Raw genomic sequence first — 17,144 nt, forward strand, 5'->3', positions numbered from 1 at the left:
GTCAGAGATGCCATGGGACTGAGGAAGGAAGATCTCCCAGACTTGGACACAGCCTGGAAAAGAAACTGAGATAGCAGAGGGGATGTCCAGTTTGGGGGTTATAGGGGTGAGCCCTGAAAGTTATCTGGGAAAGATGATGATATAATGGGGAAAATAGGCAGAGAATTGGTCTTCAGATACTAGGAGACTTTAGGGGACAGAATTCTAGGTATTAAGGCTGCATGAATGAATGAATGAATGAATGACCATGTGCCACTCACTCTCTTGTCACTGGGAGAAAGGGCTTATAGGTAATTGAAACCCGACCTCCAGCATCTCTCACTTTTACTGGAATGGGCTCTCTCTGCCTCCAGGGCCCTTTGCCCATCTTCCCCTCTCTCGGCTCCACCCTGGAGTCCAGACTGGGGGACTAGAAGTTGAGCTAATGTTCTGATACTTCTTGAGTGCCCCGGAAAGGGCCCTTCTGCAAAGGCTTCATAGAACACTTGGAGAGTTCCCCTTGGTCCATCTGACTTCCCAAGGGCGGAATAGGGGCCTGAGAACCGGACCTGGTCCATTAGGCTCTACTTGACTTCCTAATTTCCTGTAATCACCCAGAGCCTAATGCAGTTACTCTGTTGAGTCCATAATGCAGAGGCTCTCTCCCCATGCCTCCCCCCACTCCTCCTCTGTCTCCTCCTCTGGAGGGATTCTCTAGATACCCTCCATTATATTGCCCATTTAACCCATTTCTCCACACTGGAATCTTTTGCCTCCTTTACAGGATCAGTCACTCATCAATCACACACTCACTAAGTTTTCACTATGTACCACTCACCATAATGAATTCTGGAGAGAGACAAAGACGGGCAGACACACTCCCTGCCCTCCTGGGTTAATCCTGGCCAGCATTCAAGAGCTGCATCATTGATGAGGGATGGACCATTCCTCGCTGGCCAGACTGGGGCAGCGGTCATCTTCAGGACACAGAAGGTGAAGAGACCGCCGCAGGATCTCCAGGCCCCCAAAAGAAGTCCATTTCTTCACCAGGCTGAGGCCTAAGGAAGATTCAGGTGAGAGTTCTATTGTTTTCAGTCACTTTGGCCTTTCTCTGCTTCTCTTTACATTCCCATAGCCAATTGGTCTTACTAGTCTCCTAGTTACAGATTAGCTTCCCAGATGGCGATGGCAAAGGTTTAACCGCACAGCCCCAGGAAATGGATGAAAATCTATTGGGGAAATATTTAACAAAATAACGAAAAATGCAATAAACCACAAATGATATTAATATGTGATTTTCTAAGTCAGTCTAAGGTCCACGGGGGTCCTTATGGACTATGTAACGGTGCTTTTTCTATTAGAGTTTGATACCGTTGATCCTATGGGAGTTCTTGAGAGATGACTAGCTGTCTCGGAAGACCCTTCCAAGTACAAAGTGAATTAACATGAATTGGCCTGGAGTATACTCCGACTATAAGGTAAAGTGTGCTTGGGGGAGAGAGGTGGGCTGGACACTGTGTGGTCAGGAAAGTGTTTGCCCATCCTCAGCCTCAGAGAATTGAGTGGAATCCCTGGGGTGCTAACCAAAGTAATCTGCCTCTCTCTAAGGAGTCTGGGAACATTTTTATATAAAATATAAAACTCATGAATTCTCCCAGCAGACAGACATAGGTGAGTGGGTGAGATTCCTTCTCCCTGACAAAAAAGTAAACCGAGGCATGAGGTCTGACCAGATTAATATAGACATGTTACTTTGCCAAGCTACAAGAAAAGAACCAAGTGTCTCCAGGGTGTGGGGTGGAGTTCTAATCTCATCAAAGGAAAGGAGGCTTGGAAACAGAGATGAGGTGACCCTGACCTAGACATGTGCTTTGATGAAGGTGGGCAGTTAGGTGGAGAAGGAGGGGCACCAGACAGTCCCCTGCACCCAGATATTCCAGAGAAGGGGGCAGCTCCACTCCCCAGCCCAGGCCAAGAGGTTGGTCTTTTCCTCAAGAATTCACAAATCCAGGAGGTCCAAGTCTGAATAGTGATCCTAAACAACTTGGGCAGTGACTGGCAGTCTGACTGGGCAAAGAAAAAACGAAATTCATCCTTTTTAGAGATGGGGAAGGGGAAGGGCATCTCTCTTCTCTTCTCAAGGTTATAAGATATCAGAGAAGGAAGACAATTTAAAGATTGTATATATCTCCATGTCTCCCCATGATCTCCCGGCACTGGCCTTGTCTATCGATCTCCATCTCTAGATGCCAGACATTCCACTGTTTGTCCTCTGTCCCAGGATGCTCTCTCCAACCCCACCCCCCACTCTACCTCTTGAGTTCTCTGGCTCTTGGGGAATCCTGGTCAGTCAATGTTTTGTCCTTCATTCTCTAAGAAGACCAGGACATCAGGGAAGGGCTGCCTCAACAAGCACAAGAATTGGATTGGCGTGAGGGGGGCTGTGCTAGGTCACCAGCCTCACTTTCTCCTCTAGAGCCATCTGGGTCCAGTGGTCAGATTTGGATCAGGGTGACTGGAGATGGTCAGACATGCGAGGCAGTAAGTAACTTGTTCAAAGTCACATAGCTAGTAAGGGTCAGAGACTGGATTCAAACTCCCATCCTCCTGATTCCAAAGCTAGTACCCTAGCCATGGTGGCATCTAGCTGCCCATTCAACAAACAGTTCTTCAACTAACCCTGCTCTGTGCCAGCTATTATGCTCATCACTGGGGGTACAAAGAAAGGTTTCTTGGACTATTTCTTGGTGGGAATTTAGCTGGAACTGGAAGGAAGTGGGGGAAGCCAGGAGGCAGAGAGGAAAAGGAGGGAGAAAAGCCCAGGGGCATGGGGGACAGCCCAGGAACATGATGAGCATGAAGCCAGGAGGTCAGTGTCAAGGATCAAAGAGTCTGTGGGTGTGTAGAAGGTGGAAGGAGACTAGAAAGTTGGAAGGACAGGAGGCAGGCCAAGCTATGAGGGTTTTCCTTTATAATCTGGAGGTGATAGGGAGCCATGGTTTGTGAGTAGGGGAGTGGAGCAGATATCCTTGAGTTTGGGGAAGATGACTGACAGCTCAGCAGAGAGTGGAAGGGAGACCCCTGGAGGCAGGCAGACCAATCAGTCCCCTACCTGGTTCTCTATCTAGTTAGCTAAAATCTAATCTTCTCAAAGAAAACAGTACCAATGCCACTTAATGCTAGCTTGTGCCTTCCTTCTGTTGACTAGTTCCTGTTTTTCTTCTCTAAAACTTGTTTGTCCACGGTTGTTCATATCTTATCTCCTCTGAGGGCACGTTCTATGTTTGACTGACCGTTTTTTTGTACGTGCAAGGCTTAGAAAAGTGGCTGGCACCACATAGGTGTTTAAATGTTTGTTAACCATCAATACTATCCTTATTTTACAGAAAAAGAAACTAAGATTCCAAGAGACTTTGTCATTCAGTCACCCAGCAGAAAAACAGAAATATTAATTCAATATATTTTGAGGGGACATTAAGGTGATCAAAGTTATAGTCAATAAAGGGCCTTGGAAGCAGAGATCAAAAATTAATTGGAAACTAAATAACCTAATTTTAAAGAATGGAGGAGTCAAGAAATAATCAATAATTTCATTAAAGATAATGACAACAATGGGACAATTATACACCAAAACTGATGGGATGCAGTCATCAAAATGACTTAGGAAAAAAGTGATAAAAATAGACAAGCAGTTGGGTAATTTGATTTTTTAAGAGGAAAAATGCCAAATGAAAAAAAGTGAATTCATAACCAATAAAGGGAAAATGAAAGCAATTATTGGGAGCTGTTTTGCCCAACTATATGCCAATAAAACTGATGATCTAAGTGAAATAAACAGGTGAATATTTACAAAAATATAAACTGTTCAGATTAAAAGAACTGGAAATAAAATATTTAAATAATCCTATTGCAGAAAAATAAATTGAACAAACCATAAATGAATTCCCACAGGAAAAATCCCAGGACCAGATGGCTTTACAAGTGCCAGACATTTATTTTTTTTTTAGTTCTTTTTTGTCCCAATTGATATTTTATTTTTCCAATTACATGTAATGAAATTTTTTCAACATTCATTCACATGCATATGCGTATTTTTAAATTAAATAATTTCCTTTCACTCTCTCTTCCCACCTCCTTCCCCTCAATGGCAAACAGTCTGGTGAACATTGTATATACACATTGGCGTTTAACATGCTTACAGATTAGTCATTTTCGGTATAAGGAATTAGAACTAAGGAAAAAGAAAGAAAACCATGAGATAGGAAAGAAAAAATAAGAGAAAAATTTAAAAAGTGAACAGATTGTTCATTCAGAAGGTTTTTCTTTGCTTTGTTTTATTTTGTTTTTCTTCCTCTGGATGTGGATAGCATTGGCCAGAGCGGGTCTCCCAGGGTTGTCCTAGCTCTCTGGACTGTTGAGAGGAGCTGCTGCCATCAAGGCTGATCAGCTCACAATGTTGTTATTAACGTGTTCATGTTCTCTTGGTTGTGCTCCCTTCGCTCAGCATCAGTTCTTGTAATTCATTCCATGCTTCTCTACAGTCCTACCATTCATGGTTTCTTTTTTTTTGTTGCTGTTTTCTTTTCTTTCTTTTTTTTTAAAGAAAGATTTTATTTATTTTGAGTTTTACAATTCCCCCCCCCCCCACAGAAGGCAATCTGTCAGTCTTTCCATTGTTCCCATGATCTCAGTTGAATGTATTCATGGTTTCTTATGGAACAACAACACTCCATAGCATCCATATACCATATCTTGTTCAGCCATCTTTCAACTGATGGGCAACCCCTCAATTTCCAATCCTTAAGTGCCAAACATTTAAAAAAAAGCAATTAATTCCAATGCTACATAAACTACTTGAAAAAATAGGAAAGAGATATTCTAGCAATTCCTTCAAAGACACAAATGGTCTTGAAACCTAACTACAAAAAATTCTAAAAAGAAAGAAAGCTATTGACTAATTTCCTGGATGAATATTGATGCAAAAATATTTTTAGAGCAAAGACTAACAAGAAGATGACATTTCTTTGACCGGGTGAGTTTATACAAGGGTTGCAGAACTGGCTCAGTACTAGCAAAACCATACATCTAATTGACTGCACTAAGAATGAAAAACACCAAAACCTATGATTATTTCAATAGATGCAAATATAATCTCTTTTCTTGCTAAAACTGCAACAAAACACAGAAACCTAGGAAGAAATGAAGTTTTCTTTAAAATGAAATGTTTTGTTGTTCTTGGCAGAAATAATGAAGCAGTTTGCCATTTCTTTCTCTGTTCATTTTACAAATGGGGAAAACTGAAGTCAACAGGGTTAAATGACTTACCCAGGATCACAATGCTAATAAGTGTCTGAGTCTGGATTTGAACTCAGGAGATGAGTCTTCCTGATTCCAGGTCTGGCTCTGTAAAGCCTCCTAGCTGCCTAAGTAGTAGTACCCCAAGCACAAACATTTATCTGAAATAAAAATAAACTGGAAACCTTTAATAAGAACAGAGGTAAACAGCAAAGTTGCCCATTATCACCACTATTATTCAAGATTATACTGGAAATACTAGCTATAGTGAATATGATAAGAAAAAGAAATCGAAGGAATAAGCAAAGGGAAAGAAGAAAAAAACTAAAGTTTTTTTTGTAGATGAAATGATGGTTCATTTAGGGATTCCTAAATAACCAACTTAAAACAAATTAAAATAACTTCAACAAAGTTGCAGGATATAAAATATGCCCACAAAAAATCATCAACATTTCTATATAGTACCAACAAAGTTCAGCAGGAAGACATAGAGAGATTCTATTTAAAATAACATCAGACAATATAAAATATTGGGAATCTACCTGACAAAACAAACCCAGGAATTAAATGAACACAATTACAAAATGCTTTTCACAAAATAAAGTCAGATCTAAACAATCATAGAAATATTAATTTCTCATAAGTAAGTTGAGTCAATAATAATAAAAATGAAAATCATACCAAAATTAATTTACTATTTGGTGTCATACCAAATTACAAAAAAAAAAACTCTAGAGGCAGAAAAAATAAAAAATTCATCTGGAGAAAGAAAAGGTCAAGATTATCAAAGGAATTAATGAAGAAAAATATGAAGGAAGGTAGTCTAGTCATACTAGACCTCAAAATGGGTTACGAAACAGTAATCATCAAAATAATTTGTACTGGATAAGAAACAGTGTGATTCATCAGTGGAAGAGGTAAATAAAGTCCACCATACACAGCTGTAAATGATCATAGTACCCTAGTGTTTGACAAACCCAAAGATCCAAGTTTTTGAGACAGGAACTCACTATTTGACAAAAACTGCTAGGAAAACCAGAAAGTAGTCTGGCAGAAATTAATTGTAGACCAACATCTCACACCACATATAAAGTTAGATTAAATGTTAAATAAAGTTAAATGATTTAGACATAAAGGGTTACAGCATATGCAAGAAATTATTAAGACCAGATAGGTAAAAAGTTCATAACTAAACAAAAAATAGAGAGGTCCATAGAAGGTAAAATGGTTGATTTTTTATTACATAAAATTTAAAAGTTTTTGCACAAACAAAAAACTACTGCATCTAAAATTAGAAGAAAAACAAGAAAACTAGATGAGTGCAAAGAATCATTGCAGCAAGTTTCTGTGATAAAGAGCTCATGTCTAACATATATAGGGAACTGAGTCAAACTTAGAAGAATAAGAGTCATTCTCCAATTGATAAATGGTTAAAAATTAAGAATAGACCATTTTTCAGAAGATGAAATTGAAGCTATCCATAACCATATAAAATATTCTAAATTACTAAAAGAGAAATAAATTTAAACAATTTTGAGTTTTAATAAACTAAATTAAAACCCTCACACAACTATCAGATCAGTTAAGATGATTGAAAAAAATGACAAATGCTGGAGGCAATGTGGAAAAATAGGGACATTAATTCATTGTTGGTGGAGCTGTGAAGGGGTCCAACCATTCCAGAGAACAATTTGGAACTATGCCCAAAGGGTTATAAAGCTGCATTCCCCTTGACCCAGCAATACCACTACTAGGTCTATATTCCAAAGAGATCAAAGGAAAAGGAAAAGGATCCATCTGTAATATGTATGTACATAAACATAGCATATCTAGGCAATCATATAATATAGGTTTGTACATGTAATAATATACATAGGTATACAAATAAAGATTATATATATATATATATATATATATATATATATATATCTTTATAACAGCTCTTTTTGTAGCAGCAAAGAATTGGGAACTGATGGGATGCCCATCAATTGGGAATAACTGAATAGATTAAGATATATGATCATGATGGAAGAGTATTGTACTTTAAGGAAAGGTGGCTAACAAAAAACCTGGGAAAACTTGAATGAGCTGATACAAAGTGAAGTGAGTAGAATGAGAATGTTGGACATTATGACAGTAATGTTGTAAGTGATGGTCCACTCTGAAAGACTTGGCTACTCTGATCAACAGAAGGACCCACCACAATTCCAAAGAATTCATAATGGAACAATATGCCATCTACCTACCTCCCAACACAGAGGACAGATTAAAGCATATATCCTTCCTTCCTTCCTTCCTTCCATCCTTTCTTCCTTCCTTCCTTCCTTCCTTCCTTCCTTCCTTCCTTCCTCCCTCCCTCCCTCCCTCCCTTCCTCCCTTCCCTCCTTCCTTCCTTTCTCTTTCTTTCTTTCTTTCTTTCTTTCTTTCTTTCTTTCTTTCTTTCTTTCTTTCTTTCTTTCTTTCTTTCTTCTTTCCTTCCTTCCTTCCTTCTTTCTTTTCTCTTTTTCTTTATTTTTCCTTATTTGGACACAACTAATACAGAAATTTGCATATGGTTATGTATATTTGTAATAGCATTTACTTTCTTGCTTTCTCAATGACTAAGTGAGAGGAAAGGAGAGAATTTAGAACTGAAAATAAAATTGAATATTTTTGCATTTCTGTATTTGGCAGAGGGGCCAGGACTCACTGACTGCTCCAGTCTCCTAGAACATGGAAGCATGACTCATTTATTTCCATTTTTCATTAGCAGGGATTTCCTGCCTCAACCCCAAGGTAACAATGATAGATACGACAGCAGCCCCTACCATCTCCACTGAGGAACAAGAAACATCCCTTCTAGGAATAACCATCATCATTGTTCTGCTGGGTCTGTGTGGTCTGGTAGGGAATGCAATCGTCATCTGGCTACTCAGGTTCGGGATAAAGAAGAGCCCCTATTCTGTCTACATTTTCAACTTGGCCATTGCTGATTTCCTCTTTCTCCTGTGCACGGTGCTCTCAGGTGTTCTTCACAGACCTGAGTTTGGGTTCTGGGCCAATTATGTTTCTGAAGTCTTTTTAAGGATCAGCTTCCTTGTTTACACCTTGGGGCTGAGCCTACTGGCCACCATCAGCCTTCAGCGTTGTCTCTCTGTCCTCTTCCCCATCTGGTACCAGAATCACCGTCCCAAACATCTCTCATCCCTGGTGTGTACGATACTGTGGATTCTGGCCATCCTGGAGAATCTGGTAGCTATCTATTTCTGTGTCATGCGAAAGGACTATAGGGATTTGTGTCATAGCATAGACTGGTTTTTTGCGATTGTAATTTTGGGGGTCTTCACCCCATTGATGTGTGCATCTAGCTTGATCCTGTTCATTAAAGTCCAGAAATTCTCCAAAAGAAGAAAGGAAAAAAGACTCTACATCATCATCCTGATTACCACCTTGGTATTTCTCATCTGTGCCCTGCCCCTTACAGTGTATTGGTTTATTCTTTACTGGATCACAATGGATAGGAGACTGAAGAAGATTTTCTTTGATGTGGCTACAATATTCTCTTGTGTGAACAGCACAGCCAACCCCATAATTTATTTCATGGTTGGGAGTCAGAACAAGAGAAGGTTTCATGAACCCCTCAAGGTTGTACTAAAGAGGGCTCTCTGGGAGGAAGAGATGTCACCTCCAGAAACCATTCGACTGGGCTGATAGTCGAGGGGCTCAGGGTGAAGGTGACTATACACCTGAGGAGCTCCCAAGGGTAACTGCTAAATAAATAACTGAGACTCCAATCTATCTAACAACCCCAGCCTGTGCTTAATCCCATAGAAATTGGTCCTCAAGCAACTGCCCAAATACTTCATCTGAAGCAATTTCCCATAATTGCTATGTAATCTCAGTATATATCTCTTTGTAAAAGCTAATTGATATTAAATGGTTAAAAGCTATTGGGGAGGGGTGGCTAGGTGGTGTAGTGGATAAAACACCGGCCCTGGAGTCAGGAGTACCTGGGTTCAAATCCGGTCTCAGACACTTAATAATTACCTAGCTGTGTGGCCTTGGACAAGCCACTTAACCCTGTTTGCCTTGCAAAAAAAAAAAAAAAAAACCTAAAAAAAGATATTGGGGAAAACTTAAGACTGGGGGCTTGATCCTGTGACATGAAGAATGCCTACTCTTATGGAGATACCCCTAGAACTCTCTGAGGGTGACGTAGCCTTGTTAGAGACCCAACTCATCCTGTCCCTGGAGACCTCAGAGAACATCCTTTTGATTGATCTCAGACTCTGTTTCTTGATCTGGATTCATTGTATCTTGTGCCAATCAGGAGAGTTCATTCCCTATTACATACTTTTCTGGCATATTCTAATCTGAATAACTTTCCCCAATTTCTTTTAGCTGATTTGCTTCATTAAACAGGTTTACTCAATAGTCACTATGTGCGATGACCCTTCAAGTAACCAGCACTTGTTGGGAAGGGATTGAACCAAGAGATGCAAGCTAACAACTGGTGATCTAATAATTTTGCTTGGGACCTTTTATATCCCTAGATTGGCAATATTTAGAGCAAGTAAATTTGATTCTAATCTATTGGGCCACACTCCTCTGAGAGACTAGGGTGCTTGTGGCCTTTCTCATTAGAGGTAACTTGTGGCTAGAGGACTGTGTCTGGAGTCAGAAAGATCTGAGTTCAAATTTGACCTCAGATATTCACTAGCCATGTGATCCTGGGCAAGTCCTTTCATTTCTTTCTACCTCAGTTTCCTCATTTGTAAAAAATGGAGCCCATAATAATGAAAATGAAATATCGATTGTAAAGTGCCTGATCCATACATAGAAAGTGATATCTAAATCTTAACTTCTGCTACTTTTATTCCCTCTCTTCTTTTTATTACCAGAATGAAACATGTTCATTTCCAAGGGTCCACACACTTGGTCTTTATCTCCATTTATCTTTTGCTCAAAAAAGTGGGATTTGACTGAATTCCTACTCCCTGAACTAAACATACAGGAGGGAAACAATCCCCCAAGGTGGGCAAGGTCTGAGGGACAGGAGCTCTGGGAACTCCCACCATATTGAACAAGTTCCACATGGGTTCCCAGGAATGGACTATATCTATATCTATATCTATATCTATATCTATATCTATATCTATATCTATATCTATATCTGTATCTGTATCTGTATCTGTATCTATATCTATATATCTATATCCATATCCATATCCATGCCCTATCTCTATCCCTATCCCTCTCTCTATCCATTATCCATATTCCTATCTCTAGCCATATCTATCTATATCCAGATATATAGATTGATTGATAAAAGACAGATAGATAGATAGAGAGAGAGAGAGAGAGAGAGAGAGAGAGAGAGAGAGAGAGAGAGAAGTTCACTTATGGGATGGACTTTCTGGATGACCTTGGAGTTCCCTGTGTCCCTTTTTCCTCCTCTGTAAAATGAGGGAGAACTAGGTCACATGGCGTCTGACCCAAATCACAAGTCTCATGAATTCTGGACGGCCCTTTGTGCTGGGCTCCAGACTAAATAGGGGAAAGGAAGAAATGAGTCCCATGCTGGCCCGTGATAAGCATTCATTAGGCACCGGCTGTATACTAGTCACTTCACAAATATTGCCTTTGATCCTCACACTCCCACATGCTGGGAGGCAGGGGTTATTCTCATCCCCTTTATACAGAGGTGCAACACCACGGCCTTCTTCTTCCAGGGTCTCACCCCAAAGATGGGGGCAACTCGAGTCAGTGGGAAGCCTCTGAGCATCCCTCGGGCCACCGCCCACCTGGGACCTGCCAAGCCACAAACAGGGCTGCAGAGCCTGGCCTGGTCACTGGTTGGGGGGTCATACAGGGCAAGGAGAGGCTGCGGAAGCCCCTTTAGAGGGCAACAGGGGAGGCAAGGGGTGGAGAAGCAATGCCAGGGAGTCGGGGCCTCAGCCTGATGGGCGAGGGGCAGAGGGAGGACAGAGCCCGGGGCTCCCAGGAGGAGCTGCCTCCCAGTCCCCAGGATGCCTGTCCCTTAATAAAAGATGAGGCAGACCATGAACATCTAGGGGGAAAGTCCAAACCTGGGACAGAGCTGGCAGCAGGGAGTGGGGGGCCTCCTCCATGCTGCCCAAGTGTGGAAAACAGACTTGCACTCACATGCACACATATGCACACTCACCCAGCTATATAGGCTCACACACACACACTTCCACACATGCACTCACAATGCACACTCAAATTCACTTACATGCATGTACATACTCATTCACACATGCACACATTCTCACACGCACAGTGTACACTCACACTTGTGCATGCTTCCACACATTCACATACTCACACACGCATACAGACATTCACACTGACACTTGTGTTCTCACTCACTCTCACACATACTCATTCACACACAGGCACACTCACACATGCACACACTCATTCACACACACACTCATTCACACATGCACACATACTCCTACATGCACACTCACACACACACATAATCATGCCACAGCCCGCTTCACATTCCCACTCTTCCCCTTCTCCCCGCTGGGTCTTGTGAGGCCACACTCTCTCCCATTGCCATGCCTTTGCCCAGGCGGTCCCCACCTCGGGAGCACAGTCTCTCCTCACTCTCCTGTTGGCATCGGTGGGCTCCTTTATGCAGGGCCCCCCACTCCAGGCCTCTTTTCCAGATCCCCACCGCACACCCCTTTGCATCACCGTCAGACCTCACCATCTCAGACATGATCCAACACACAAAGCTGGGGCTGGGCACCTGTTGAGAAAGAATAAAGGCCGGGAGGCCAGGGAAGGATGGGGGGAGCGTGGAGGAGGTGGGCACGTGGTAGATTCTGAATGGCGAGAGGGAGGAGGGCATGGAAAGCATCCCGAGGTGGAGGATCACCAGGATGAAGGGTGGTGGAGGAGGAAATGTGGGGTGAGCTGGGGCCGGACTGTGGAGACTCTGAGTCCAGACAAAGGAATCTAAGCTCCAACCTGTGGCGGGCGGAGGGGAAGAGGAGAGATGCCAGTGATGGAGCAGGAAGGGGAACTGGGGAGTCTAAAATGGATCTGAAGGCGCCTCCCCTCCTGGCTCCCCAGACCTTCCCTTTGTGGGACTCATTCTGCCAGACCTGGGGGCCTGCGTGGGAAGAGGGGGCCAGGCACTGACAGCCTCCATTTGTTCTGGCAACCTGCCTGGTCTCTGGCACAGGCTGGTCCCTAAGCCTGAGGGCTTCAAGCCCCTCTTCTGTTGGAAGAGACCCTGATAACACATTGGCAATTTTTCTCATAACTTGTCTGCCCCAACTCTGTCCCTTATTGCCTCCAAATCTTTCTGACCCTTCTTCCATCAGCCCCTCCCCATCTGAGGGGTCACTGGTTGCAGGCCTGCCAGGTACAGAGCAGCCTGGGAAGAGCCCCACCCATGGCAAGGAGCCCAGGTTCAATAACACGTATCTGCCAACCAAACAAGGCCGAACGCCGTCCTGTCCGGAGGGAGGCTGGCTCCACCAGCTGTCCTGAATTTTCCAAACCCCAGCCCAGAGGGTCAGAGCTCCAAGAGGAGTGGGGGAGGGAGGAGGGGCTCCTTTAATGCGGGGACCCCACAACTCTTCAAACTCACATTGTTTTTGACTTTCTTTCTTTTTTTTTTTTGCAAGGCGATGGGGTTAAGTGGCTTGCCCAAGGTCACACAGCTAGGTCATTATTAAGTGTCTGAGGCCGGATTTGAACTCAGGTCCTCCTGACTCCAGGGCCGACGCTCTATTCACTGGGCTACCTAGCCACCCCACCCCCAAACTCCCATTGGGAGGGACTTTGGGATCCTTCTTTTATGGAGGTGAAAAGTTTCAAGAGGCCAATGACTAGTCTAAGGTCACTAGACTGCCCAAAAGCCACATCTTCCAACTCTGGATGCAGAGCCGGGAAGCTCCCCCCACCCCCCATCTCTCACATATTCCCACACTCAGAAATCGCCTCTACGGTGTCCCTGGCCCATGGGCTCAATGACACTGAAAGTTCTAGAACCCTGGCCAAACTCCTCCTCTGGCCCTTATTCTCTTCCTCAGTAAAACAAGATCAGACACGCGATGTCTAAAGAGCCTTCTCCTTCTAAATCCATGATCCTAGCACATCCAGGGACGAGGAGCTCACTACCCGTCCTGGTCTTCCATAGGAGTGGGCACAGGAAGACAGGGCTCCCTCCATGTCAGTAAAGGGGACGCCATCCTAGGGAGCTCCCCACAGCCATGGGGCTGGCTCTTGGCCCTGGACTGCTTTCCAAAGAAGCCGCTTCAATCCCAAATAAGGCCAGGCTTCTGTCCCTGTTCTTGGTCCAGAATACAATTCCTTTTAAGTGCCCAAGCAGAATTCATCCATAACTTGGGAATTCCAATTATAACTCTGGCAGCGTTCACCCTCTTCAGGTCCAACTCCGTAGTCATGCGTGCGAAGGAACACAAATAAATGGGGCAAAGGTTGGGGGAGCCAGGGCTCTGGGCAGCTCTGGCTGCTAAGCTCCTCTCTCCCAGAATTAAACACTGTTCCTAACCTGGCCCGGCCCGGCCCAACCCAGCACAGCCCAGCCCAAGCTAGCACGGCCCGGCCCAGCCCAGGGAACTTTTCCCAGATGGGCTCTGCCAAAAGGCAGAGCTCCCAACAGCTCATTTCTTGGACCACGAGCAGACCAGTGACTAAGACACCAGCAGAATTACTCAAAAACAAGGCAAGCCGAGGCCCTTGCCAGGGAAGCCCTTCAACCGACTGGACACCTGCCTCTTGTCCTAATGGTCCTGAGGAGGTGACCCTAGGGCTCCACCTGAAGAAACCCCGTACAAATACAAAACTCCAAATAGCCAAAGAAATGCATTAATTCATAGAGGTAAGTAGCCTTTTGGAGGCAGCTGGGTGGCTCAGCAGATAGCAAACGATCTGGAGTCAGGAGGACCTGAGTTCAAATCCAGGCTCAGACACGCACCAAGCTGTGTGACCCAGGGCAGGTCATTTCACTTGTCTTGCCTCCATTTCCTCATTTGTAAAATGAATTGGAGAAGAAAATGGCAAGCGTCTCACAATAACTCTGTCAAGAAATCCCTATGAATAGCATCGGTAGGCCGCCGGCCCCTGGGATGTGAAGGGTCAGGCGGGACTGAACGACAGCAAACCAGCTTTGTGACACTTTATGTTTCCGAGGACTTTGCTTCCACTGTCTCATCCGAGCCTCCCAACCACCCCGGGCTCGTTTCTCAGACAAGGAGACTGAAGTTCATAGAGGTGCGACGACTGTCCCAGAGTCCTATGGCTAATGAGTACCAGAGGAGAGGACTGATGACCGCAAGGGCGGCCTTCTACCCAGTAACCCAGAGAACGGGCTTGGTCTATTAATTATTAATCATTTATCTTTAAGAAATTACTGAATAACAAAACTGATGTGGCAACAAAAGCGCCATCATTTCCCTAAGACTCCCCCAGAATGGAGCGAGGTCCCCTCCCCTGCCTCAGTCTCGGGGGAGAAGCTCGAACTTGGTTCCACTTCTTGATAACCCGGGTCCAAGTCCGAGTCCAGATGCGGCGGCTTCTCCCCATCTGGGCTGGATCCTGGGAGTCCCCGGCAAGGAGGGGTCTGTGAGAGCAGGGTGGCCTCTGTGGCGCCCCAGGACCATCCTGGGTCCTACAGCCGCCTGCCTGGGGAGGGGGGCGATTTCAGGACCCCTCACGTCCCTGGGGGATTCCTCAAACACTCCCCAAACTGAGGAATGCACCAGATTCCGGAAGACCCAAAGGGCCGTCTTCACCCGAGGGAGAGATCCTCCGGCCGGCTCCAATTCCTCAAAGAGGAACAACTTTCCAGGCCAAATAAGGCCGCCGGCTTCTCGGCCTCCCTGGCACCGCCTCTCCCTGCCCTGGGAAGCACCGGGTTAGAGCTTGGCCTCCAACGCCCACCCCCATCCCCAGGTACCTCTGTCCAGGAGCCTTGTCCTGACCTGGCTCTGGACTCATTTAACAACAGGGCAAGGTGGGGGGCACCTTCACCTGGCCCTCCCCTCCCTCAATCCCCGCCCCCCCGCCTCCCAGGCCAGTTGACTCCTCTCAGCCTTCAGCCATCAGGGAAGATGAGTGTGACATCGGGCAAAGTCAAGGGGAGGCCCCCCCAAGCCCTGGCTGGACGGTCATCTCCGGACGTGCTCTCCCTCTGCCTCTCCTCCCCCTCCCTCAGTCTCCCCCTTGGTCTTCCCTTACCCTTCCCCTCACCCTGTGGTGAGTGGGCACTGGCAGCCAGCTTCTGGAGCCCCGGATGTGCCCCATCTGTGGTCTGGGGCGTGGGGGCCTGCAGGCTCCCCGAACTGGACTGAGAGAAGCCAGAGGCTGGAGAGGTGCCGGCTGGCGCTCAGCTCTGCCCCATGAGGGGCCCGATGCTGGAGGCCGGGGTCTGAGCCAACCAAGAGGCCGGGCCCAGGCTTGCAGGAGTTTTTGGAGGCAACATAATGAGCCCTGAGGAGAACAGAGAGCTGGCTTCAAATCCTGGTTCCATCACCTTGGTCAGGGACCTGCCCACGCTGGGCCTGTGCCAGGAAGGTGCCCGGGAGGATGCCCTGCCTCATTTCGCATGCTCCCCTCCCTTGCTCATCTGTCCACTTCTCACGCTCTGGCTAAGCCGAAGCGCTCCTTCAGGGCCTTGTTGGATCACTGTCTGAAATGGGTGTGTGGCCAGAGCCAGGCGCAGGAAGGACGCGGCGTCCTCAGGGGCACGCCTCAGCCCAGGCACGGGAGACCCTGCAGATGCTTCTGCTGGAAGGTGGTCAGGGAGGGGTTTGTAATCCCCCAGGAGACTTGAGCCTGACCATCCACACAAGAAGGACCAAGTGGATGAAGCAACTCCATATGTTGTATCTGGATGGAGAAGAGTGGGCTGCCCTTCAAGGACCCCCAATTTCTCATAAAATCAGAGGCCCTTAATGCCAGCCCCCCAAGGATGGCAGCTTGCAGAGGGCTACGATATTCAAAGGGTCAAAATTCAATACTCCCGGAAGACCCTGGGAGGCACAGGGTGGGGGTAGGCAGAGGTGACCTGGCCAGGAAGAGAGAGGGCGACACATGACCAGGATGGGGGTTCCTCCAGCACTGTCCTGGGGTGGGCAAGGGAGGAAAGCCTCCAGTCCAGTGGGCAGAGCCACTCTGGCATGGGCACAGGAAGATGTGGGGAGGCCTGGACAGGAGTCTGCCGGGGGAGGAACATCTACAGTTGAGTCTCCAAGTTGTTCCAGTGACACTCCAGGATGGTGAGGCTGAGAACGCCATTGTCCAAAGCGCAGCGGCTTTGGGTGACTTAGAGACCGGGTGGGCACAGAGACAACCCCCCCAGAGGAAGGGCATCAGGACTACAGGCAGGGTGGGAGGGGTGCCGTGCCTCAGGACCCCAGCATACACCCAAACACACCCCAACTCCGGGATCTCCGGCCACCAGGCAGATCACAGATCACAGCCAGGCTGGGGGGCCGGGGGCCACACACATCTACACTTACACATGCACAGAAACCAACACACATATCACACTCCCCCCACACACACACTCACAACCTCACACACCATGCACTTACACACATACACACACACACTCACCTCACACACCACACACACACAACCTCACACACCACACACACAACCTTACACACCACTCACAACCTCACACACCATGCACTTACACACATACACACATACACTCACCTCACACACCACACACAACCTTACACACCACACACACACACACCACTCACAACCTCACACACTTACACACACACACCACTCACAACCTCACACACTTACACAAACACACACACCACTCACCTCACACACATACACACACTCACAACCTCACACACACA

At 45.9% G+C, this 17,144-nt stretch overlaps 1 protein-coding gene across 1 annotated transcript; it reads left to right on the plus strand.

Annotated features, from left to right (window-relative positions):
* The first annotated feature begins 7,897 nt into the window (after nt 1–7,897).
* On the plus strand, nt 7,898–8,964 carry MRGPRD (MAS related GPR family member D). The gene has a single exon (XM_074227621.1). The coding sequence runs from the start codon at nt 8,056–8,058 to the stop codon at nt 8,962–8,964; it is 909 nt and encodes a 302-aa protein (XP_074083722.1). The 5' UTR covers nt 7,898–8,055.
* The last annotated feature ends 8,180 nt before the right edge of the window (nt 8,965–17,144 follow it).

The sequence above is a fragment of the Macrotis lagotis genome, chromosome 3 (genome assembly GCF_037893015.1).
Source record: "Macrotis lagotis isolate mMagLag1 chromosome 3, bilby.v1.9.chrom.fasta, whole genome shotgun sequence".
NCBI classification, from domain to species: domain Eukaryota; kingdom Metazoa; phylum Chordata; class Mammalia; order Peramelemorphia; family Peramelidae; genus Macrotis; species Macrotis lagotis.